This window comes from Ochlerotatus camptorhynchus, unplaced genomic scaffold (genome assembly GCF_037179485.1).
Source record: "Ochlerotatus camptorhynchus isolate MF236.1 unplaced genomic scaffold, CSIRO-AGI_Acam_v1.1 ptg000096l, whole genome shotgun sequence".
In the NCBI taxonomy this organism is placed as follows: domain Eukaryota; kingdom Metazoa; phylum Arthropoda; class Insecta; order Diptera; family Culicidae; genus Ochlerotatus; species Ochlerotatus camptorhynchus.
Window position 1 is genome coordinate 2261582 of NW_027040586.1, and position 25547 is coordinate 2287128.

Below are 25547 nucleotides of genomic sequence, written 5' to 3' on the forward strand. Positions count from 1 at the left end.
TATTTTATTATAGTTTTAAACTGTTACGCATTTATTCCTTTTGTTTCCTGAATAATTTATCATAACTTTCGCTTACCTTGAGCATCATTTTAATTTTTGACAATGAAGAAGTTGTCCTGTTGTACTTCTCTGCACCACTGATGCCGACGATTTCATCCGAGTTCTCTGCTAAATATTATCATCACTTGTCACTCAATTCGCTTGTCGGCATGTAGTCCGCCTTAAGCCCGGTTTAGACGATTCAAGTCGGCATTCAACTCAATTGACATGCGGAATTAATGTCCAGAAAGTTGGTCGATGATCATTTTTAGTAGCTCCAGCTACTACAGTCACTTACCAGCCTTAATTGTTATGATATATATCTAAATGTGTTTGCATTGTTCCTGCCTTGGCAATTCAGTGTTTTAAACAGGTTTGTCAGTATAGCAATTGACATCTTAAAAATAAAACTTAATCTTTCTAAGTATAAAGGGAATTGATCGTTGCAAATGAGGATTTCAATGATTTTTGCCTGAAATTATTAATTATTTTGTTGGACATTTGTTCTAATGTCTCAACATTCGAAATTCTATGTTCTTCGGTAGTACTGTACCAGGGAGGCCACTTCAAAATCACCTTCAGAACTTTGTTCTGAATCCTGGTAGTGTAACAACTAGACCATATTGGCACAGCGTAAAGCATGGCCGGTCTAAAAACTTGTTTAAATATTAGAAGTTTATTCGTCAGGCAAAGTTTGGATTTCGCGTTTATAAGAGGATACAAACATTTTATATATTTGTTACATTTGGCTTTAATGCCCTCACTGTGATCTTTAAAAGTTATTTTTTGGTTAAGACCAGGAAATTGGAACTCCGTTCATAGTGACTATTTGACTACTACTAGGTTTCAAAAAGGAAGCTCTAGGCTTATGTGGAAATATTATAAGTTGAGTTTTGGAAGCGTTGGGAGAAAATTTCCATTTTTGTAAATAAGAAGAGAAAATATCTGAACTTTTCTGCAGTCTGCTGCAAATAACACGACGACTTCTTCCTATAGCGGAAATGCCTGTGTAATCAGTGAACAAAGATTTGTGGCAACCCTGAGGCAAACCAGGGAGGTCCGAAGTGAAAATGTTATACAATATAGGCCCAAGAATACTACCCTGAGGAACTCCTGCCCTAACAGGTAGTCGATTAGATTTGGAATTTTGATAATTTACTTGAAGAGTTCTGTCAGTTAAATAATTCTGAACTAATTTCATAATATAAAGTGGAAAATTAAACTTTTTCAATTTAGCAATCAAACCTTCATGCCAAACACTGTCGAATGCTTTTTCTATGTCTAGAAGAGCAACTTCAGTTGAGCAACCTTCAGATTTGTTTGGCGAAATCCAAACTGCTCATCTGCAAAAATTGAGTTCGTATTGATGTGAAGCATCATTTTATTTAAAATTATCTTTTCAAAAAGTTTACTTATTGAAGAAAGAAAACCTATTGGACGGTAGCTAGAAACTTCAGCTGGATTTTTATCCGGCTTCAAAATTGGAACAACTTTTGCATTTTCCATTTATCAGGAAAGTATGCCAAATGAAAACATCTGTTAAATAATTTTACCAAGAAAGACAAGGTACTCTCTGGGAGTTTTTCGATGAGGATTTAAAAAATTCCATCAATTCCACCTGGAGCTTTCATATTATGCTTTTTCCGAATTTGTGATCAAAATGTTACCACATTCTTTAAGCGCTGGAATAGGCTTTTGAGGTTTTAAACAAATAATGTGAGTTTCCAAAAGGGTTTGGGGTTCGGGTTTAATTTCGTAACATCATTTTCAAAAGTTTTGTTCCTCAGGGCAGATAATCGCTTTTTAATTTGTTTTGGCAATTCTCGTCAGATAACTTTCATGACAGGATCGCGTGTTCTATGATATTGCCTCCTTCGGACATTTTTCAGGCGGATCAAGAGATGAAGATCATCGTCTATTATAATTGAATCGAATTTATCCTCGCATTTTTGATACTGAGGTAGCTCAGGCTTCAACTATAGAAGTAGTCAGAGATTCAAGAGCATAATTAATTTCATCTTTCAAAACTATATTCCATAAATGTTCGATATTGCTTCCAATAAGGTAATTAAAAGTAGATCGGTTGGGATTAGAAATTATTTCTTGGGATATTTCAAAAGTTACTGGAAGGTGATCAGAACCGAAGTAAGCATGGGTAACCAATTGGCTAAAAAGTAGACATGAACCAGTTAAGACCAAATCAACAGTTGAGGGATTTCTTGCTGAAGAAAAGCATGTTGAACTGTTTGGATATTGAATAGTGTTGAATAACCTGCAGAACAATCATCAAACCATTGGAATTACTTTGAGCATTTTTCTATGAGCGGTGTTTTGCATTAAAATCACCAATAATGAAGAATTTAGACCTATGACGGGTAAGTTTCTGAAGATCACCCTTGAGAAAATTCTTTTGCTGGCCTATGCATTGGAATGGCAAATAGGCAACTATAAACGTAAGTTATCCAAATTTTGTTTCAACAGAAACTCCCAAAGTTTCAAAAAATTTAATTTGATGTTTGATTCGTCTATGAACAACGCCACCACAGGCTCCATCAAGACGATCATTTTGATAAATGAAATAATTTGCGTCCCTTTTAACCTCATGGTCAGGTTTAAGGAACGTTTCAGTTATAACGGCAATATGGGACACGGGTTCTAAACGTTAGGTGACCGATAAGGAATACCGTGATACAATAAAATAAAACGCACGTCTGTCCGGTAGTTCATTCAGTATATAAACTGAATGTTTATTATTCTCTCTGCACAGTTGTTCCAGACAGCCAGTGGTGTAGCAAGGGGCGGATACAATCAAAAAGTTAAATAGCTCGTCCTCATTATTTTTAAGGGATCGAGCATTCCAATTCAACATATTTAATGATTTAAAATCGTTTACTAAATTTTAAAGTCATGACAATATTGTTCGTAAATTTAACTCCAGTATGAAAAGCATAAAACATGGAGTTAGTTTTCAGCATATCAGTAATCTTGTCAATTAATGATTTCTGTAAAAATTCCATTTGTGGAACAGTAATGCTTCTTAAGCCAAAATTATCAAAATTTCCGTTAGAGTGGTGATGTTGGCTAGAATTTTGAAATCTATTGCAGTGCTGTAAATTCTCAAAATCAATTGAACATTTTTGATGAAAAAGAGAAAAGCAGCTATCCGCTATCAAAGGGGACCTCCTTCGAATGGGTGATATCAGTTGCTTAGTCATTGGACGAAGGCATGGAGCATTCTTATTTGAGAAACACTTGATATCATTCAATTGAAAATAACCTACACATAAACGGAGCTCTGGTCCACATTCCGGTGAAAAAGCTAAGCCAACCCGACACCAAACTGACTTCTACCAAACCCCAACCCGATGTTGACTCGACATAAACCCAACAGAGTGTCTACTCATTTGGCTAAATAGAATTCCCTGATATTTATAAAACTTTAACTGGTAATTTCCAGATTTATAATAAGAAAGCTATGTTTGAGATGCGTAAAAAAATTCTTTTTTTCTTTTGTACAACAACATGATAATCAGTTTTAAAGAATCAGCTGTACAATTGAATCCATTAAATGTTGAAGTTTAACATTTATTTAATTTGAGTAGTTCCAAGACCTCAAAATATTCTCTTCTGAAGATTCGTTTTCCATGCACTAGTTTAAGATATTAAAAAATTTCAAAGTGCCAGAATTAAGGGAAAACAAAATAGGGGAATTTACGTATTCTCGACAACCTAAGCAGAAACCTTCTTTCTATAGCCCTTTTCTCTAAGGAACACACACATATGCAGTATTGGTTTGTTTACAATCTTTTGCTGCCAGCTGCTCTAACAATTTCAGTCGAAAGAATTGTCAAAAACTGTTTTGAAACGCTTTTACAAAGCTCCAATCTTCTCTAGTGAGAGCGAGTATTGTCGGCAATCAGTTTTTCTTCGGCAACCGTTCCATTTGAACTGCATGTAAATCTGCTGTTCTATTATCGGCAACTCGGAATCAGCTACAATTTGTAGTGCGTGTGTTTCATTTCAAGAAAACCTTGCTAGATTGCTTTTTCTCAGTGATAAAAATATAGTCAAATTGAAGCTGAAAGCATAAAGAATCGTTTGCATGCATTCAGCGAAGTGTTTTCGTAAGAAAATCCAGTGAAAATAGTGTTTCAATTTGGGTTGCCGAAAATAGTCTGGCATGCCGAAGCCGTCATTTCCCCTATTTGAAGTTTGTAACTAACATTATGAGCGATTAGAGATCTTGCGTCCCATTGACTTCACAATAATTGTAGGAACTTTACAAAAGTTCTGAGAAATGAAAGGAGATGCTGAGAATTTCAGCAAAGCTTCATAAATAAACTGTAGGAACATACGGGAAGTTAACATCCTGAAAATATGGTTAACTAACTGTAAGCTTTAAGAACCACTTCCGTTAGCTTCCGAAATACTGCAGGAACTTTTAAGAAGTCATTGAACTTCACCGCTACCAAGAGTACTTCAGAAAGCTTGAGGAAAGTTGTAGAAACTTTTAAGAGGTTTTAAGTACCTCATAAAAGCTAGATCTAGAGATATTTGGGGAATTTGAGAGATCTTAAGGACAGTTCCTGTAATTTTGGTGCAGTTTAAAGATCTATAAAAATGAATATAGCCAAATTCAGGATATTTCCATGATGTGCTATAAAAAAAAATCAAGAACTCTTAATATATACCGAGAATTTCGGGGAAGTACACTACATTTTCGAGAGAATTTCTGAAAACTTTAGAAAAATTTCAGGAACTTCACGGAAGTCCAGAGAATTTCAATTCAAGGAAGTTTAAAGGTATTTATGATAATTCCATTTATTTCAGAGCAGAACCTAGATTTTCGTTAGAGTTGAGAACTTCAGGAAAGCTCCGACAACATCAAGACAAATCAGAGCATCAAAGGGCAGTTCAAATAATTTCATGAAAATACAGGTACCTTAAAGAAGCATCGAGAAACTCAGGGAATTTCCGGAATCTTCAGCAAAGCTCCGAGAGAATTTCTGGAACGCAATAAAAATTATATGAACATCTGGAAAGTGTATGAGTATTTTAAGGGTGTTATATCATGGATATTTCAAGTACCTCAAAAAATTTCAAAAAATTACTTTAGTTCTAGAAAATCATTATGTAAATAAATGCGTTTTAGCAAGCACCGATTCCAGAAATTCCAGAGATCTTTTAAGAAATTTAGATTGTTCTAGATAGTTTAATTATATTCAGAACAATCCCATTAATTTAAGGAAATTTGCAGCGACTTACAAGGAGGTCTGTGGAATTACGGGATATTCCAAGAATTCTATGATTGATTCAAAAGCTTCAGAAGCATCAGGGAGTTATGAATATATATCAGAAAATTTGTTGGAACATTAAACTGATTCAGAGAACTTCAGGTAAGCACACAAAACTTCAGGGATGTCCAGATAAGCTAAGGGAAAATTAGTGATTTAAGGCAAAGTTCCGTGAGCGTTTATTAGGTTTTATAAAACTTAAGGAAAATTGTGGAAACTTTAAGGCAATTTAATGAATTTCCGTTAAAATGTGAGTTCTTATAAAAAGTACTGAGTATTTCACATCTAGAGAAGTTTACCGAAATTTAATAATCTTTTGGGCAGTTTTATAATATCAGGAAGGTCTAGACTATTGATGAAGATATGAATTAGTGTCGATAATTTAAGGACAGTCCCACGAAATTCAAAAAAATGTTTAGAACTTCAGTGAAAATCATAGAACTATATTTATTCCGTTTCATTCCATGAAATATACGGAAGAAAATGTAATCAATTGTTACGGGAGTTGAAGAAGGAATTTCAGAAAAACTTCTCAAACTTCACAGAAGCGCAGAGATCTTCAGAAACATTTCGAAAGCTTCATAGTAGCCTATGGAACTTAAGGAAAGATCCGAGAACTTCAGGAACTATCTTGAAGCTTAGTAAGCTCCAAAAATAGGGGGTATTTCACGGGGAGTTCAGTTCCATTAGTTGCAGAAAATTAGCGGGATATTAAGAAGTTTCCAGATTTTCATAGAATTTCAGAAATGTTGATTACTTCACATAAGTTCAGAAGATCGTGGATGCTTAAACATGTTTAGGACAGTTCAATTAAAATCAGGGCAGTACAACAATCTTCATGAGAACTCCAAAAACTTCGACAACGTAAGGAAGAACAGAGAACCGCAGAGCAGTTCCGTTAACATTGAATAAATTACATAAATTTAAAGAAGTTTCGAGAACTTGAGCGAATTGTTAAAACTTCAGAGAATTTTTCGTTGATCGTTAGGAAAATTGACGAACGTTTTTGAAATCCGAAAAAGCTCCGGGAAGTTTAAATATTTGATGAAAAGTATTGTGAGCATCAGGCTAGTTTCTCAAACTCAGTACTGCCTTGAAAGCAGAATGCACTTGATGTTTTTCTCAGCGATATTTTTCAGAACTCCCTTGGAATGAGGTCCTTATAAATTTAAATTAAATTCCATGATCCCTTAAAACTGGAATTTGACAACTTGTCGACTTGTCTGTTTGGGACCATTTTGCTGGGTTTCTTCCATACTCCACTTTCGTATATCAAATGATAGTGAGTGACTGAATTGACAGTGACGATGAACTTCGAATGAGAAAGGGGCTCTTCAAAATATGGTCATGTGAGAATTCGTTTTCACAGAATTAATTGAATGATATGAAAATTAACAGCACTGGCTGCAAGAGCTGATGTTTGTACCTACGGGTACGAATGTAGAGTTTGTTCCTCGCTGACCGTTGTTAACAGCAGAGAAATTAGGACCTGGTCGGGAACGTGGAGCGTTTCCTATCTGTCGCTTAGAACGAGATTGTAGGATCGCTTTGCAAGTCTTACATTCCCAAGAATTGGATTTATGGATTTCACCACAATTTGAACATTTAAATTTTTTAGGATCTTCCTTCACAGGACAGTCGTCCTTAGCGTGAGAGGAATCGTGACCCCATCCCTAGCACTTACGGCACTATGTAAGATTTTGGAAATTTCCTCCGATCTGCCTGAAGTGTTCCCACTTCACTCAGATATGGAGCATCAGGCTAGCTTTTTCTAAGACCTTAAGGTTGTTTAGTTCACTAGACTTGAAGTGAACTAAATAAAAATCATTAGAAATCCCGTTGCGTGAATCGCTAGGACGGGATTTCATATTCATTTGGATAACTTGAACAGGCTCAACTCCAAGTAATTTTCTCAATTGTTTTTTGATCTGATTCAGGGATTCACTACCAAACCTTTCAAGACAACCTTGAACAGGCGTTCAGTTTTGCTGTTGTAAGTGAAAAATGGGTGTTGCTTTTCAGTAAGATACTTGAGTAGACGTTTGAATCCGACCAAGGTTTCAGTCAATATTAATTTGAAGTGAAGACTTAAATTTAACGAAGTTCAAACGTTCCGTGCGAAGAGCATGGAAATCGGAAGTGATTACCACAATAGGGGGTATCTTTTCCTTTTTGGCATTAAGCCGGGAATGTTTAATGGAATTTTGCCCGGATGATGGATCATTCTCATTCCGTAAGCATATCAAATTGATTGCTCAATTGAATTTCATCAGAAGGGGGATCAAGCGATTGCCCTTTTCTTTTGCACCATGGCGGCAGAACCAAGCTTCTCCAAATCGATTTCCAAGCAGATTACTATAAGAATCCGGGATCGAAGAGGAATTTTCCAAATCTATATCCAAGCAGGATTACCTCGGTTAGGGTCCGAACAAGGATCGAAGAGGAATAAGTCTTGATAGAGCTGGAATTAGGGTGTAACAGCTTTTGTAAACAATGACTTCTCTAGATGATTTTCGAAACTCAAGGCACGCCCACGCAAACCAACATAACTAACGGGAAGGGGAAGTCTTCCCCTACCTGTTGGTGACGTTGATTTGAGTGAGCAGGTCTTGGCTTTCTAGAAATCATCGAGAGAAGTCATTGTTAACAAAAGTTGTTACGCCCTAATTCCAGCTCTATCTAGAAGTGTCAAACAAGGTAGAAATTTTACAGGTAATGCTGAGCACTGAAAAGTGCTGTTTAAATTTGTTGTAGCTTTAGGTAGCAGTAACACTTCCTTCAGCAAAAAGCAAATAGATTCGCACGGCAAGAGAGCACGATGCGGACTGAATTCGAACATTCATGTTTCATCGACATTATCGATCAAACGATTTTCGAACAGAAATTGGTCATGGTTTATTTAAGTTAAGTAAAAAATCTCTTTTAGTTTTGTGAAAATCAAGCAGGTTTTCCGCAATCAGGATTTTCTTTGGTGGCAAATGCCACCTTATTGCTACCTGCTGAGTACGGTGCTGATGGTAGGTTCGTTTTTCAGCTGACATTTCACTTCTCTGGTGATGATTTTCGTATCTATCAATCTCTGTCATTCCTCATCGAACCGACCATGGGGCAGTGCGTATCGTATCATTATCGTGCATTGTTTCTCATAGTCCTGGTTACTTAGGGCAACTTCCTTTGCATCTTTTTCGTGTATTTTATTGTAATCAAAAACCACCAAATACGAATACCTACCGCTATTACACATTAACGAGGTGTATGAATTGGCTTTTTAATATTATAGTTTGTATCATCTACATTGCATTGATTTATGTCTAGAAACGATTGGAAATTTTAAAAATAATTTTACAGCAGTGGGAACTGCTGGTGACGATGGAAATACGTCAGTCAAAAGCATTTCCCTAGTGTGCAAAAATCAAACTAAAGTGATTTCTTCGATTCAAGATTATGTTATCCGATTACCTATATTTAGTTTAGTGTCTAAAAATTGACTTATCTTTGTTTTTGTTTCCTTTCTATTCTTTTACTTTCTGTTTATAAAAAAAAACCACACTGTTTTCACCACAATTGATAAAACAAAACAAAAACACACAAATACGTTGAATACCCACGCACAAATGCTTCCACCATCACCACAACCACCAACCATAATGGTACAGGACATCCTCTCACCCGATCAAGCATATGAGGGCCTTTACGGACAAGGTCCCCCCAGTGTGCACAGCTCACACGGAGGTCGTGCATTCCAGCAAGGTACGTAGCAACTATCCACAACATCTGTGTCGTTTACTGTACCCTATAAGATGCAGCACATTTTATAACGAAAGCATTACGAACGCGTTTACTTATCTTGATAACTTGTATGAATTGTGACAAATGCCACCAAATCCGCTGGAAATGATTCGAACAATATTCCATACTAACCAAACCATCGCTCCTTTCTTCTATTTTTATGTACTTTCAGCTAAACCAGCCTAACATATATCATCACTAAAGAAGCAAAAGTCTAACAAGAAATAATACTGAATTAACGTTAGAAGCTGTTCCCCTTCATTTACACACTTCCAAAACCAATCGTATGATTTTTGAGCTTCAAAATTGTTAATACCATCTTTCCTCTTTTGCAATACGACGAACTATTTTCCATCTAGCATCTAGCTCCTTTCGCTGAAACGTAGGCATCGATCCCATAACCAGTCCTTGGACACAGTTCAAATCCCTTATAACGGTTTCCGTTTCTACTAGGCTCGTTTACATCCCCTCCTTTCTCTCTCTCTCTCTATCTATATGTTAGTAGATCGTAGCAGCTAACAAGTGGTAGGAAAACAACCTAACGATAAATGCATAATTTAAAACAAAACAAAAATGGTGTAAAACAAAACAAAAATTAAGCAAGTTGTTTGTTAATGAAAAGTTGTAAAAGAAAAAAAGCGAAGATACACAGACACATTTTCAATACTGACATGATAAGACATCACACAAGAGAGTAGTAAACCAAAAACGAGGTGACACGCAAAAGGATTAAACATCATAACAAAAATGAGTTTCAAAAATCTATGGAGCAGCACAGCAGCGTCTCGAACGAAGGTCCGCGTCGATCGAAACGTTCAACGACGGGAAGCGAGACAAACGAACGATGATGATGCAGTAGTAAACATCACAACGCCCTCGTCCCTGTTACGAGCGTGTGTGCGTGTCAGTGTGGAATCGGTCATTACTTTCAAACAATATAAATAGGTGACTATTTTTTTGTGCACGAGTGAAGATGAAATTCGGTTTGCGTTTGGTTTTGTTAGCAGTTTTGCTTGCACCGTTTATGATTTTCCGTTTTGGTTGGTGTGTTTCTCGTTCATAGATTTATTAGAAATGATTTTTCTTTTTCCTTAATTTATACGAAGCATATTAGCAATTTTTTATATATATTATTGCACCATTCTTTCCAATGCTATTTTTCGTTTCAAAGTGTGACCATTTTTGTTATGATTAATCCTGCGGGTATTTATTTGTTTCAGTTTTCCTTTCCGCACCAAATGAGACATTGATCTATTGTTGTACCTAGTCTAATACATTACAAAATGCACAAAACTGCTTGTGTTTATTAGCACCATTGCAAGACAGGCGGATGTTAAATATTTCATCCGATATGAAATGTGACGGAATTTTTCAACCAATATGAAACTATTTTAAATCAGTGCGATTACATTAGCAAAAATCACCATCTTAGCACTTTTGAGACTTTGTATGGAAGCGAGCTGTCAATAAATTAGTGTCAAAAAATGATGTTATTTTGCTTAAAATCTTGTTTAAAAATCGAGATGAAAGTATGTGATTATTATAAATTATATTTATTTATTTATTCATTGTATATTATCAACATAGGGGAATTTACGTATTCTCGGCAACCTAAGCAGCGACCTTCTTTCTATAGCCTTTTTCTCTAAGGAACGCACACATATGCAGTTTTGGTTTGTTTACAATCTTTTGCTGCCAGCTGCTCTAACAATTTCAGTCGAAAGAATTGTCAAAAACTGTTTTGAAACGCTTTTACAAAGCTCCAATCTTCTCTAGTGAGAGTGAGTATTGTCGGCAACCAGTTTTTCTTCGGCAACCGTTCCATTTGAACTGCATGTAAATCTGCTGTTCTATTATCGGCAACTCGAAATCAGCTACAATTTGTAGTGCGTGTGTTTCATTTCAAGAAAACCCCGCTAGATTGCTTTTTCTCAGTGGTAAAAATATAGTCAAATTGAAGCTGAAAGCATAACGAATCGTTTGCATGCATTCAGCGAAGTGTTTTCGTAAGAAAATCCAGTGAAAATAGTGTTTCAATTTGGGTTGCCGAAAATAGTCTGGCATGCCGAAGCCGTCATTTCCCCTACTAGTTTGGTGTCCAAATGATAAAAAGTTATCTTAAAACTAACAAAAATTGTCTTCTAAGAGAGTCACGTGACATGTCCAAATCAAAAATTGAGGAGACTCGGTTGAACGTCCGTTAGAGGGCGATTAGCCCGGAAATCGCCGCATAGTTAGTTCTCCTGAGTGGGATCCTGAGAAGAGAGTTGCCTCGAAGCACACGGGAGCGAGCTTGAACATTAATGTTGCCGAGCAGGGCAGGACAATCCATACGGTCGCACACAGTGGGGCAGCGAAGCCATCCGCGTGGCCAAAACCTCTAGCGCCGCTGGTTTGCTTTCTACAGCAATACAATGTTCTACAAAGTTGTTCAATACTAAAAGCGCCATCTTTTGAATGTTTCATATTAGTCCATTTTTACGCCACATAGGTGGCGCTCGAGTCTATCTTTTGAACGGAGCATCCTAGCCAAATGGTTTTTAGAGCAAAGTTGTGTAATTTGAAGTGTTGAGAAATGTTGTCGAAGGCATCGAAACTCTATGACTCATATTAAGCGAGATATCGGGCAATTAGGAAAACTAACCTCTAAAATTGCGTTTTTTCCTTTTTTCACCTATATGCGTCAAATGTTAAAGTTTTATACTCTAATAGTTATCAAAATGATTTGACTCATCCAATAAATACCCATTACTTTATATATCATGCCTTATTATAAAGTTATTAACATAAATGTCTCAAAAAAGTGATGTATAAAAATGTCAATTACTCAAAATATAGCAAAAAGTAGCAGCCAATTTTTTTACAGTGATTAGTGTAGACCTTGCTGGATAAAATAACGACCACAGTTCAACAGGCAACTGCAGGCATTTTCATATAACATCATTTGAATATTGCTTATGGTAAATTCTTTAAAATTTGTTGCACTTTTGCTTTGTGTGTAAAACATGATAAGATGTTATTGATGAATGCAATAGATGCACTATTAGATTATTAGGAGACTTAAAACTGCTGGTTTAAAATGTCCATCCTCCAACGTCCTCCATAGTGTCCTTTCGACTTGTTTTGCGACTGTATCGTTCCCGAAATTTTCTGAAGTCTTTATTTCTGGCTTCCTGAGCCTCCTCGCTTAACATACCAATTGGAAGCAATGCAATTTGGATTACTTACGATCCGTGGATTAAACCTTATGGACAGAGGCTGATATTGGATATCATTTATAAAGGCTAACATAAAGACGAGCAGTTTCTTCAGCAAAATTTCAAAATGCTGTTATTTTGATCGAAAATCCGGAAGACAACGTACGAAGAATTGTATCGCATCGGTCAATTAATTCTTCATTAATACCAGTTATTACACTTGTTTGGGTTGCGTTAGTGAAGAATCTGCGTGCTTTTGTGCTTTTTTTTCTGATTGTTTGTAATCTATTCAGATCAATAACATCTTATCATGTTTTACACACAAAGCAAAATTTCAACAAATCTGAAAGAATTTACCCCACACACTTAGAAATAACTAATTTTACACGAGACGGAATCAATCTTTGACATAAAGTATGAAAAGTAAACACAAATTTCATGTAAAATTAAGGTCTCCGAGAATGAAAAGTTCGATACTCGGCGAAAACTACGTTTGATTGACTTGAATTTCGCGTCTGTTATGACTCAATTTTACATCAAATTTGAAGCTCGTATATGTCAGTCTCAGAGCATCTAAAATTACATCAATTTTTCTAAGTGTGTATGCAATATTCAAATAATGTTATATGAAAATGCCTGCAGTTGCCTGTTGAATTGTGGTCGTTACTTTACCCAACAAGGTCTACACTAATAACTAAAAAAATTGGCTGCTACTTTTTGCTATATTTTGAGTAATTGACATTTTATGCATCACTTTTTTGAGACATTTATGTTAATAACTATATAATAAAGCATGGTATGAAAAATAATGAGTATTTATTGGATGAGTCAAACCATTTTGTTAATTATCAGAGTATAAAACTTATACATTTGACGCATTTAGGTGAAAAAAAAGAAAAAACACAATTTTAGAGGTTAGTTTTCCTAATTGCCCAATATCTCGCTTAATACAGGGTGGCCAGCAAACCGGGAAAACTGGGAATACCGGGAAATATCCGGGAATTTGAAAAGTAACCGGGAAAAACCCGGGAATTCGATGAGAGAACCGGGAAAATAAATTAAACATACCATAAGAACAAATTTTTACACCAGAATTTCAGAATAAATCTAAAACAGAGTTATCCTTTACCAAATGAATGTCTTGCTCTATTTGCTGCATAATTTTCTTCAGTTTCCCGTCTTATTGTTTTTAGAATTTAATCACTCAGCAATATTGAAAATTGATTTTTGTCGTCTCAATTTCAGATGTAAAGTGCATGGTCCTTGAAAGAAAATATTGAAGATGCTGAACTTTCGAAACAAATATTTGTAAAAACCGAAACTGAATTATTCTTTTCCGGGGGTTTAATTTTTCGTTGTTCAAAATTCTCATGACATGAATTCAAGAATTAACTTGGAATTCTGCTCAGAATTATCTTGAAATTGTTCTGAAATAAACCAGAAGACACTCCGCGTAATAATTGCCGTTGAATTCTTTTTGGAATTTCCTTGCAACCCCTTCTAAGAATTTAATTGGAATGCTTCTTAGAATTCCCTTAAGCCTTTCCGGAGACTTTGATTCCTTTGAAAATATTTTCAAAAATTTATTTTAACTCTATTCAAAACAGCAGAAACCTTTCGAAATTTTATTTAGAAACCCATTGGAGTATTTTAAAGAATGTCTTTCTAATTCTCAGAATTTTTTGCAATAAATTTTGTTGGAGTTCTGTGATGAATCTTTCGCATTAGGGTTGAAATTATTGCCAGCACAATCTAAGAACTCTGTTTCTTGTTGAATTCTGATCATAATTCTCTTGGAATTCTTCTTAAAATTCACCTCTAATTTTCTTCACGATACCCATACAAATCTCATCAGAATCACGCAGGAATTTTCCGCAATGTTTTGTTTTTGCCAACTCCTTTTTTAAATCTTCTAAAATTATCTAACAATTTAATTTAGAATTTGCATTCTTCTCCACAGAAATCTTTCCAAATTCATCTAACCATTACTAGGGTTTTCATGTCAGAATAATTCTGGAAATCTGCTCAAAACTTTTCCTTCGAAAACTGTGTGGGAATCTTTCTCAATATTTGTTTGAAATCAACACTTTGAATTCTTTTAAAATTTACTAAAAAATCCAGGGTTTGTCCGCTTGATTCTACAGATTGTTCAGTAATTTGTTATAACCCTTAAAATGCTTAAATAAACTCATAAGTATGATATTTATTTAATTTTTCATATCTGTGATCTTGAAAATTTTTCAAAATCTCACATTTTAATTATTTTTACTGCAAATCTTGCATCACGAAGATTGTTATTAATCACAAATTTGAAAAAAAATGTTCTAGTTTCAGACACTACTCAAATTTTAAAGCCCCAGAATCTTGGGAATCTTCTTAAATCACATTTTTTTTGTCCTTTCAGTAAATTCCTTTCAGAGCGTTCTTAAAAATGCGTTCAATTTGGTTTTTTGTTTAATATTAACAACCGGGAATTTTTAAAGATTTAAACCGGGAAAACCGGGAAAAAACCGGGAATTTCAAAATGAAAATTCACTGGCCACCCTGTTAATATGAGTCATAGAGTTTCGATGTCTTCGACAACATTTCTCAACACTTCAAATTACACAACTTTGCTCTAAAAACCATTTGGCTAGGATGCTCCGTTCAAAAGATAGACTCGAGCGCCACCTATGTGGCGTAAAAATGAACTAATATGAAACATTCAAAAGATGGCGCTTTTAGTGTTGAACAACTTTGTAGACCATTGTATCGCTATAGAAAGCAAACCAACGGCGCTAGAGGTTTTGGCCACGCGAATGGCTTCGCTGCCCCACTGTGGGTCGGTTAGAATATTAGCGATGACAAATGCCTTAGCAACCTCACTTCGTGTTTGGAGGGTGTCCAGCTGGATCATGAGGCAGCGGCTCTCGTAGCTTGGTAGATTAAAGGTATCCTTCCAAGACAATTTTCGGAGATAGTATCTAATAAAACGCCGCTGTACCGACTCGATTCGTTCAACACCATTTTGGAAATGAGGGTTCCAGCTGGAGAAGCATATTCCAATGTCATTCGTACCAGGGAGCAATATAGCGATTTCAGGCTACTCGAAAAAATGAAGCCAATGTTTAGTGAGGCTTTCGTGACTACGTACGACAAATGAGGCTTGAACGTAAATTTTTCGTCAAGAATCACTCCTAAATCTTTAACCCGGTTTTCCCTCTGTAATTGAGTGCCCATTAGACTTATGCAAAATTTGAAACTTTTGCTCCATAGTGCTTGAACGGTTCCAAATTGTAACAGTGATTGTAGCAAATTTTCTCAACCACTTTTCAATCAAAAGTAAGGAACAAAAGTTATTAATTATTCAAGTCACTGATGTCTTATGATTATGCTCAATCAACTGTTCAGCAGGCAACATTGGTGTTTATGGCGCGTAGAATAGAGGCCAAAAATCATGGCTACTATGTCACGCTGCAGAATAAAGCGTTGCCTACAGAACAGCTACTTGATCATGTCATAAGATTATCAATCTCTTAAACAATTAATAAAAATTTAATTTGAAATTTGGCTGAAATACGGTTTTCCACAAAGTTGTAGCATAGAAAATTTCCCGCAGAATAGTTATAGAAATTTTCGAAAAAGCAATAGGGTAGAGAACAACTTCGGCCTAATCGCCCATTTTGGGCCTATCGAGCAGAAAACTTCAAATAAATTCATGATTTCAGAGTTAACAAGTCATTTATGCGTTTGGTACGATACTTTAGTTAATCATCTACGGAACGAAGTCAATGAGAACGCGTGATATGAAGGTATGCACCCATTATTCCCACAAACAAAAGAAGCGCTCTGACCGAATCAATTTTTATCTTCAACCGATAGGCCGAAGTGAATTCATTGGCGTTTCAATGCGTTAGGCCAAGTTTAGAATCCGTAGGCCGAGTTTGGCGTCAAGTAGCAGTGTTAGACTTTTGACAATATCTCAACAATTGGTTTCTCTTTATCAAATCTTACGGTACACATGGAAAGGTAAATAAATTTGGAATCCATCAATAATAATAACATTCCGTTGGGTGCTAAACTGCGCTAGATTAAGAAAGACTAAGTACAGGTTATGCTTAATAGGCCGGAAATGGGGTAGTTAACCCTATGGAAAATGGGTAGAAGACAATGAACAAAAAGTTTGGTTTTCCCATAGTAATTTCCATATAAACTTCGAATAGTTTGTACCAAGTCAGTTTCTTACCAAATGAGTTTAAATTTTGGGAGGCTAATCAGTACCTGTTTTGAAACCGTTTGAGCACTGTGGAGCGAAAATTTCAAATTTTGCATCAGTCTAGTGCCCATCAAGGAATAGCCGAAGTTAAACAGAATCGTGTTTCTCGAAAATGTGACTACAGTACATTTACTGTGATTTAAGAGCATGCAATTCATCTCACACCACATTTGAATTGTCTCCAGGTTGTCTTGCAGCTCCATGCAGCTCCAACGATTTCACGTGCATGTGATTTTAAGATCATCTGCAAAGAATAAACGATGGGATTTCAGAAACAGGTTGAGATCGTTAAAATACAACAGGAAGATCAATGGTCCAAGATGGCTACCTTGAGGAATACCAGATAGAGCGGGGAATGGTACTGACATTCAGTGCTGCAAAATATCAATATCAATACTTACAAAATGCTGAATTTATCTAGCCACCTGATGTCAGTATCAGTTCACACAGTTAGAATGGGACCACTGATATTCACAGTTCAGCTAATCGAGTACCGATCTTTCGAAAAACAATGCAATGTTTTCCACTTGCTGCAATTACGGCCTCCAAACGCCTCCGGAATGCAAGGCAGGTTCTAATAATGTAGTCTGGATCAATTTATCTCCAGGTACGGGTCAATGTTTGTCTGAGGCTTGCTGTACTCGGGTGGCGTTTAGAACAGGCCTTGGCCTTCATGACGCGCCATATTGAGTAATCTAGCGGATTAAGATCGAGGCTGGATGGTGGCCACATATCCTTTGCCCAGAACGGAAGATGTTCCTGCAACCACTTCTGAGTGCGGTTCGAGGTGTGGCACGGAGCCCCATCTTGTTGAAATACAACATTTGGCCTCGGACCGTAGTGTTATTTGATCCACGGAAGAACATACTTACTTAAAATCCGTGTTGACCTTGTCGCTTTCTGGAATGAACACCGGGTCCATTTTTTACCATCGGAAGCCACCAATCCAAACACCATAACGCTAGCAGGATGCTTGGTCAGATACACGTTCATGTGCTTGTCGGCCACGTCTTTTACCGGAAGAGAACTAATATACCAGTCGGTTCTGGAATTTGATACGGGATCGACGGTAAACATGCTCTCGTCGGTGAACAGGATTACCGGATTTTTTCGCTTAAGGAAGTTCGTAATGGCGGCCTGTTTGTATGAATAAATGTATCCTTCAGTGTGCTTTTTGACACTATCTGCACTGAAAAAAGTTTCACTTAGTTTCTATTAGGAACACACATACTATTTTTCCAATAGCAAAAATTGTATTTGTTATCTGAATATCAGATAGCATAAGAAATTCTCTATGAGAATTCATATTTTTTTTCATATAGATTTCATTGGACACATAACGTTCATTTCCATTGCCACATAATCACATGAAAGTTATGTGAAATCCACATGGATATTTTCCACTGGTTATGTGATTTATTATGAGTGTGGAGGTTCGGATTTTGACCCCACCCCCTTTCCTTCTCCCAGTTAGTGTCAAAAAGCACAGAGAAAGATACATTTATTCATACAAATAGGCCGCCATTACCGATCATGGAAAGCTGGATAGCACGAAACGAACTTAAAATATGTCAATAGAGCAAACTTCCTCTACCAGATGCTGCTACTGGTATGCCCAAATGATGCCGTGAGAAATTAGTTTAGTTTAGTTTTCTTTATTAACGAGACTTTCAGCCTTGGGCTGGTTCGTCTCGTACGCCGCACAATGGGGAAAAATGGACGGAAAAATACATATAATTGTGTATCACTGAAATTCGCTGGATCAAAAATATAGTTCTTATCATTTCTGTAGGTAAACAACTTGCGGGATCGAATGGAAATAGTTTCATCCTGGGGAGAATACAGGAAATTTGTGTTTTTTGCTTTTTCATCCTAAAAAAAAATTCCCTTGAGAATAAAAAAGCAAAAAACTCACACTTCCTGTATTCTCCCCAGGATGAAACCATTTTCATTCGATCCCGCAAGTTGTTTACCTACAAAAATGATATGAACCATATCTTTGTTTCAGCGAGTTTCGGAAATGCTACAAAATAAAATGTAGTTTTTCGTTCATTTTTCCCCATTGTGCGCCGTGAGAAATGAATCGCCTCCGTCAACTACCGAAAAACATGTATGTGTTCGTCTACGCCGACGCCATCCTCATCGTCACCACTGGACAAACGCCAGTACGTACAAGGATGAGAGGCCAAGCGGCAGTCTCCGCCGTCGCCAGGTGGCCCACTCAATAGGCTTTGAATTATCAGCATCTAAAAGCATCAGGTGCCATGTCTGCCTTTCTCGACACAGAATTAGCGGACCACCGATCAAAATCGATGACCAGTCCATACCGCTGAAGAAGACCGTCCGAGTTCTGGGAGTTCTCGTTGACCGATTCCTCAACTTTGAACAGTATTTCAGTACAGTCAAGAAAAATTGCCGCAGCCGAGTGAATCTCATCCGGACGATCTCCAGACAAAAGAGATCGAACAATCCGCTGCATCCGTTTTCACGTGGCGAGTGCAATTATTGACAGTCGCCTTCTATACGGATTGGAGATGAGCTGCATCGCAACGGATAAGCTTTTAGCTACGTTAGCACCAGGGAACAGACTCCTCCGCACGGCTGTCAACGAAGATCTCCCCCCTGTGGCCAGGGAGACAAATGCTGGCAAACACCATAACGAAAATCGAAAGCCGGAGACAATTCCGTGGTCATGAAAAGGACTGTAGCTGAAATTTTAGGAGAAAAATACCCCATGTACACTCACCGATACACGAACGGATCTCGCTCTCGGGCCGGGGTCGGTATCGGTCTAGCCGGAAACATCACACCAACCAGCTTCAGCTTACCGCCGCACTGTTCTGTCTTCTCTGCTGCCATCTTTATCGCTGCTACAACGCCCTCGGACCGACTGATCCTGGTTCTCACGGATTCACACAGCGTCATACAAGCCCTGACATCCGAGACCCCGACTCATCCCTGGGTACAGACGACGATGAAGTCCGCGCCACCAACAACGGTATTCTGCTGGGTTCCGGGGCACTGCGGAATACCAGGCAACTCTGAAACTGACTTTCTGGCTGGTGCAGGACCATCTACCCCTCTCTATACCAACGAAGTACCGTTACACGATGTCAAGCGCTGGATCGTGAGCAAAGTACGGGAAGCTTGGGATGCAGAGTGGGCCCAAAACCGCTTCCTATTCATCAGACGGATCAAAGGGACGACGAGGAAATGGACAGAACAGTTGAACCAGCAGCGAGGTCAGAAGATAGCGTCGCGTTTGAGGACCGGTCACACCAATACTCAAACTAAGCTCTCAAAATTTCCCAATCAAACCGTGAAGTTCTAAGAAGTATGCTGAATTTCTACAACACTCCCTGAGTTTCTGCGAAAGTTCAGAGCTTCTATAATTTTTTGCTGAACTCATACAAAGTTCCTTGAATTAGCCATACCATCCAGCATGTACTACAGGGTTTCCAATCAAATCCAATTTCCCAATTCCCGGTTTTTTTTCCCGGTTATTTAAAAAAACAACCAACACCGCTACCTTAAACTAAAAATTGCTCTACAATACGTCAATTTTGCAGAAAAATTTAAGATAAGATTTGCATTAATATGTTGTTGATCTAGATCTCCAAAATCACGTGGAAGCATGAATTCGTATAAAATCAAAGGGTCTCCTGCAAAAATTTAGCCTAAATGTTGTTTTGGTATGTTGAAAAAAGCATAAATCAATACGCAGTATCAAAAATTCTTAAAATCTGAAGTTACCAAAGATGTATTACCAAAATATTTAGATTGTATTGGAAATATTTTACAGGTTTATACATATCTTGTTCGATTTCCATTTTTGAGCATTTTGAGTCTCCGTTTGAAATATAATTTATGATTATCAATACGATGATTCGACTTGATGATAGAATGGGTAAACCTTGAGAAAGCCCCATATTATAATTGCTCAAGTAACAATCATGGTTTTGAAGAGGCCTTATAGGCTTAAAATGGACTTAAAGACCACATTGAAATCAAAAATGTTGCTTGTGTGGTTTGGAATATTAGGTTTTACAAAATTCCTGGAGTTCAGATCTTTATTCTTTTTATAAAATTTATATATTATATCATTATATATTATACTATTATATATCATACTATATATAATAGTAACTTTAACGCTCATGGATCATTCGTGACTTATCCCGGTTAGATTTAAATTCATGATAATGATGATTACCCCTAGGTTTGAGCTGGATGATTTATTTCTAAGATAATCAAGTACATTGACTTCAGCGTGAGAGGTATGAATTCAGATCTTTTTATTTTACAGGCTAACCAAGGTATTCTACGATATCTTGACTAATCTTGTGTACCTGATTAGCACAAAGTGCAGAAATTATTTTTAATTTATCTCTGGACCAATCATCTCATGATTTTTTTTAAGTTCGTTGATTGTGTACGGTGTCGAACATTTGCAGGTCAAGCATGATCGGGTATGCAAGGAGTTTGAGATCGGACTTTTTTTTTTAAATTGGCATGCTCTATCTTCAAGTAGCTTCGTGACTAGGTATGTCTCGGTTAGGCTCTATATAACACTACTTTACTCGGAGAACTGTAGCAAAATAATTCAAAAAATGTTCGTCCAATGACAACCAAAAGAAAAAAAATCCCTGTAAGCTATCTTGGAACAAAGGGAACACCAGCGATATTCTTCCTCTCTAGTATATTAGCTCTATTTACCATCCAGATGCATAATAAATCAACTATTGCATACTTCACGGCGTAAATCGAGCAATTCAAGACCAACAATTGAAATGGCCTTAACTCCATTTTGTAAACAAACCTTGTAAGGCTATTTTCTCGCGAACCGAAGTTCGCAAAGGCAAACCAACATAATGAACAGGTAGGAGAAATTCCCCTCTACTCGATTGTGGTTTAGGTTTGCGAATGAAGGTTTCGGTTCGCGAGAAAATGGCCTTACAAGGTTTGTTTACAAAATGGAGTTAAGGCCATTTCAATTGTTGGTCTTCGTCGTGAAGTATGCAATACTTGATTTTATGATGCATCTGGATGGTATCCCGAGCAAAATCTGAGATCAAATTGAAATCTAAATTTGATGTTGTGATTTCGCTGATAATGATTGCTCAGGTTGCTGTCGTTTTGGTCGTTTTAACGGTTAAAATATCAAAATTAAGAGCAAAAAAATCTTCCTGTGACATCAGATTGTAAACTATTTCTGCTATCAATTAGAGCAAACTGAAAAATCAATTTGATATCAATTTTTCCTGTTGATAACAAAACAGGTATTCAATTTGATGTTATGCTAAGGCAATGAAATCAAACCCGCAACAACATATTTTTGAAGAGCACATGTACAGCAAAATGAAAACAAAATTTATCAATTGCATAAACTGAAATCAAATTAGGATTTCAGTGTGATGTTGATATCAAAACTTGATTTCAATATGCTTTCATTTTGATGCTAGACTTTGCTCGGGATGGTACTGGATGGTTTCCTGTACTATAGGAATTAGAACATGCTGGATGGTATGGCACTGGATAACTTCATTGACATACTTAAAACGCGTCTTTCTCGGCTTGCCGATTTGTGCTATGGGACGGACTTGCCATGAGTGATAGTACTGTCACCGATAAACCGACATGACACTTAATTCTGACTTGCCAGATGTCAGTAGTGTGCTTTGGTCAGAAATTTTATTGTTTTTGCTATGGTCGTTCATGTCGGTTTGTCGGTGGTACTGTTTTGGAGACCGTTGAATCTATGATCTCACTAGATCAACAGGGTGTTCTGTTTTAAACGTACAGGTAAACCTCGATTATACCACATCCTCAATTTTACATGTTTAAAGCTGTTCCGAAAAATTGCTCAAAACAAAATCACGAATTTGACCAATTTACAACAACTGACAATCGACCGCAAGACCTAACTCACTTCATTTTGATCTTTGTTTTGATGGTGTAATTTTTAGTACCTTCCTCGTTTTACAAAGCAGATATAGCTGACTGTATCTGTGACAAATATCAACCGATATAATTTGCACCGCTTGTAGCGCAACTTTCCCACGTATGCTTTTCTTCAACACCTCCACCCCATGATTACCGATCTGTATTTAACACTAATCAATTCTCTCTCCGCGAACTTCTTCTACCCAACCCTTTACAGGATATGACACACTGCCGATAGATTCGATGCAGGGTTTGGAGATCGGAGGAAGCGGTAACGCTGGCCAAGCTGGTGGCAATCCCACCGGGGGAAACAACGCAGGTGCCGGTGGGCCTCCATCCGGCCAGCCTACTTCGCCGTATGCGATGGACATGGACGTCGGTGAGATGGATGCCAGCGAACTCACGTTCGACCATCTGGATGTGATGCCATCGCCACCGCAGGATAACAACCAGGTTGCCGCCTGGTACGATACCGATTTGTAAACCGGAGCATTTCGGGTTCGGATTCTTTTGCATCGTTTTGCGTAGCGTATTATTTTTTTTTCCTCTTATCACACACATTTTATTTGATACACGATGTGCTTCCAACACATATTGAGAAGATTTCTCATCGAGAGTGCAGCTTCTAACACGCGTGTTTGACTCGTTTTATCTCTTACATTTATTGTGATACAAAATATACGATTCTCCCTTTTACTAAAGCAGCTCATATCGTATCAATGTATGTTGGAAGCTTGCTCTAAACTCTATTTTTAAACTTATTAAATTACATAAATACTTTATGTATTTTAAATAATAATAATAAAAAAACGAAATCAAACTAATAACGAACTTTATTTAGAAAGGCTAAGTTCCGGTTAAGAACTAATTCAGAATTATTATTATATACATATATTTATACACAAACGATGACAGCTTTTCAATATTTTACACATGGATGTTTACTACTGCATTTCAAACGTTAATTTGCCCTAACGTTAGATGAAATTGATCATTTCGAGATTTCGATTCATCACCAACGCAATGTGACAAGCTTCGAGTAAAAATACAGTATTGGAGGTATAGAGAGAAATCTAAACAAAAATATGAAATCTAAAACAAACAAAAATAGTAGGTATAAATGTTATCACGCAGCTAAGAAGAGGAAGAATATGATCAATTCGAATCACAACAAATCTGGTTACTGATTGGAACCGGAAGCGTAGTAGCCAAGTCATTAATCACCCCACAATTTCATAATTCCTCAAATTTTGTTGAGAAACTAAAACACAATTACACAGAAGAAACGGATACTATTTCTAACGATGTGGGCCTAGTTTGTAGCAATCCCCCACTTTTGTTCCTAGGTTGATAGGTACAATGAGAAAAGGCAGAACACAACCGTCTCGTTGCGATTTAGAAAATTGTTTGAGTTATTTTTTATTCTAGTTTTCTTGATAGTAATTTTGGAACGATTTCTTTTATTATGTTGTCTTTACACACACCATCTTACGACGAGAAAAGCAGTAATTTGATGCATTGATGATATGCCCTAAATGATGAATTATTACGATTTTGGAAAATTGATTCTATATTGAAATTATTATACATTATAAAATGAAACGACCCTTCCTTTCAGTATATAAGAGAACGCAAGGAGAAAAATATATTAAATGCTATACAATAATACAGGTGTTGGCCGCTAATTTAGATGACAATCCTTCGCCCGACACTCTCTCACATAGTGTTCTTGATGCACGTCCACAGTTGTTATTTAAGAGTTTCCTATACCAACCAAAGCTGAATTTGAAATGTTGTGTGGCCCAGAGAAGTCATGAAAATTTCCAACCCAATAGATTTTCTCGACTGGACCGGGAATCGAACCTGCCGTCTCCAGCTTGGTAATACCGTGCCTTTACTGACTGGGCTCGAATGCATATGGTCCATAACTTGTTTAAAGATTTGTATCGATTGTGCATTAGCCGGCGCCGGTGGTGTAGTGGTAAGCGTGACTGCTTTCTCACCCCAATGGGTCTGGGTTCAATCCCAGCCGAGATCGGTGGGATTTTTCTGAGGGATAAAAATCTCTAGCCACGTCTTCCTTCGGAAAGGAAGTAAAGGCGTTGCTCCCGGTCCATTTGTGTTGAGTGGGTGAAAAAATTTGTAAATTTTGATGACGGTTTGGAGGTCACACCAATGATTTGAAAATTGTATGGGAATTACTATGAAAGAATTTAAAAAATCACTTATATCGCTCTAACTTTGCTTGTACTTGTACAAATGCTGAAAAATAATAATATGTTGTTGCTATCGCAATAATAAGCCTATTGTTGTTACGATCAGTTTTACAGCATATCAAGAAATATGGAAATGCGAAAAACTGACAATATAGGGCAAATTCACAGATCAATATGTGCACGATAACAACGTTAATTTCATAACAGCAACAACAGGCTTGTTGATCATTGTCATGGCAACCAAATATTAGTTTTTTTTTCAACGTTTGAACAACTACAACCAGGGTTAGAGCAATAGAAGTGAAAATCAATAATTTTCCATACAAAATTCAAATTATTGGCGCGACCTCTAAACGTTCATCAATGTTTACCATTTTTCGCACAGGCTCATATTTTGGAGTTATGAGTCGAACTGGACGGTGACCTATCAGAGATTATTTTTTTTTATTGAAACACCGTATTGTGCGTGCAGGGGTAGGAAGCGTCAAATAATCGCATCTCTCAAAAAATGTCAACGTAATTGGTGAACAGCTTCTAAACGAAATGATGCAGGGTTTGTTAGTAGTTAGTAAGTTAGTTAGATGATGATTATGTTGTAATGATAATTGCTTACAACATGTCAGGATAGTGTCACACACCATAAAGAATAAACGTTGTAATTAGAAACAAAACATTATTTCCATCGGAATCACCTTAAGCAAAACCAAAAAAAGTAAAGACTGGAACGCGCAAAAATTGGTCGATAATAAAATCGTTTCAGTCAAAATTCATATCACAAAAATCTTCTTATTTCTCTTTTGGTAGTTCAATTCAT

General features: G+C 36.9%; 1 protein-coding gene across 3 annotated transcripts in view; it reads left to right on the plus strand.

Moving 5' to 3' along the window:
- The window catches only part of arm (armadillo), a 109824-nt gene extending 85641 nt beyond the window's left edge, over positions 1-24183 (plus strand). The window contains exons 6-7 of one of the 3 annotated variants that reach the window (XM_065218981.1): positions 8990-9083; positions 9295-9387. In XM_065218981.1, coding sequence (XP_065075053.1) covers positions 8990-9083; positions 9295-9308 — 108 coding nt within the window. In that variant the 3' untranslated portion in view covers positions 9309-9387. Of the gene's footprint in view, positions 1-8989; positions 9084-9294; positions 9388-22734 lie in introns of those variants that run through there. The other 2 variants (XM_065218980.1, XM_065218982.1) reach the window with 2 other exon arrangements.
- The last annotated feature ends 1364 nt before the right edge of the window (positions 24184-25547 follow it).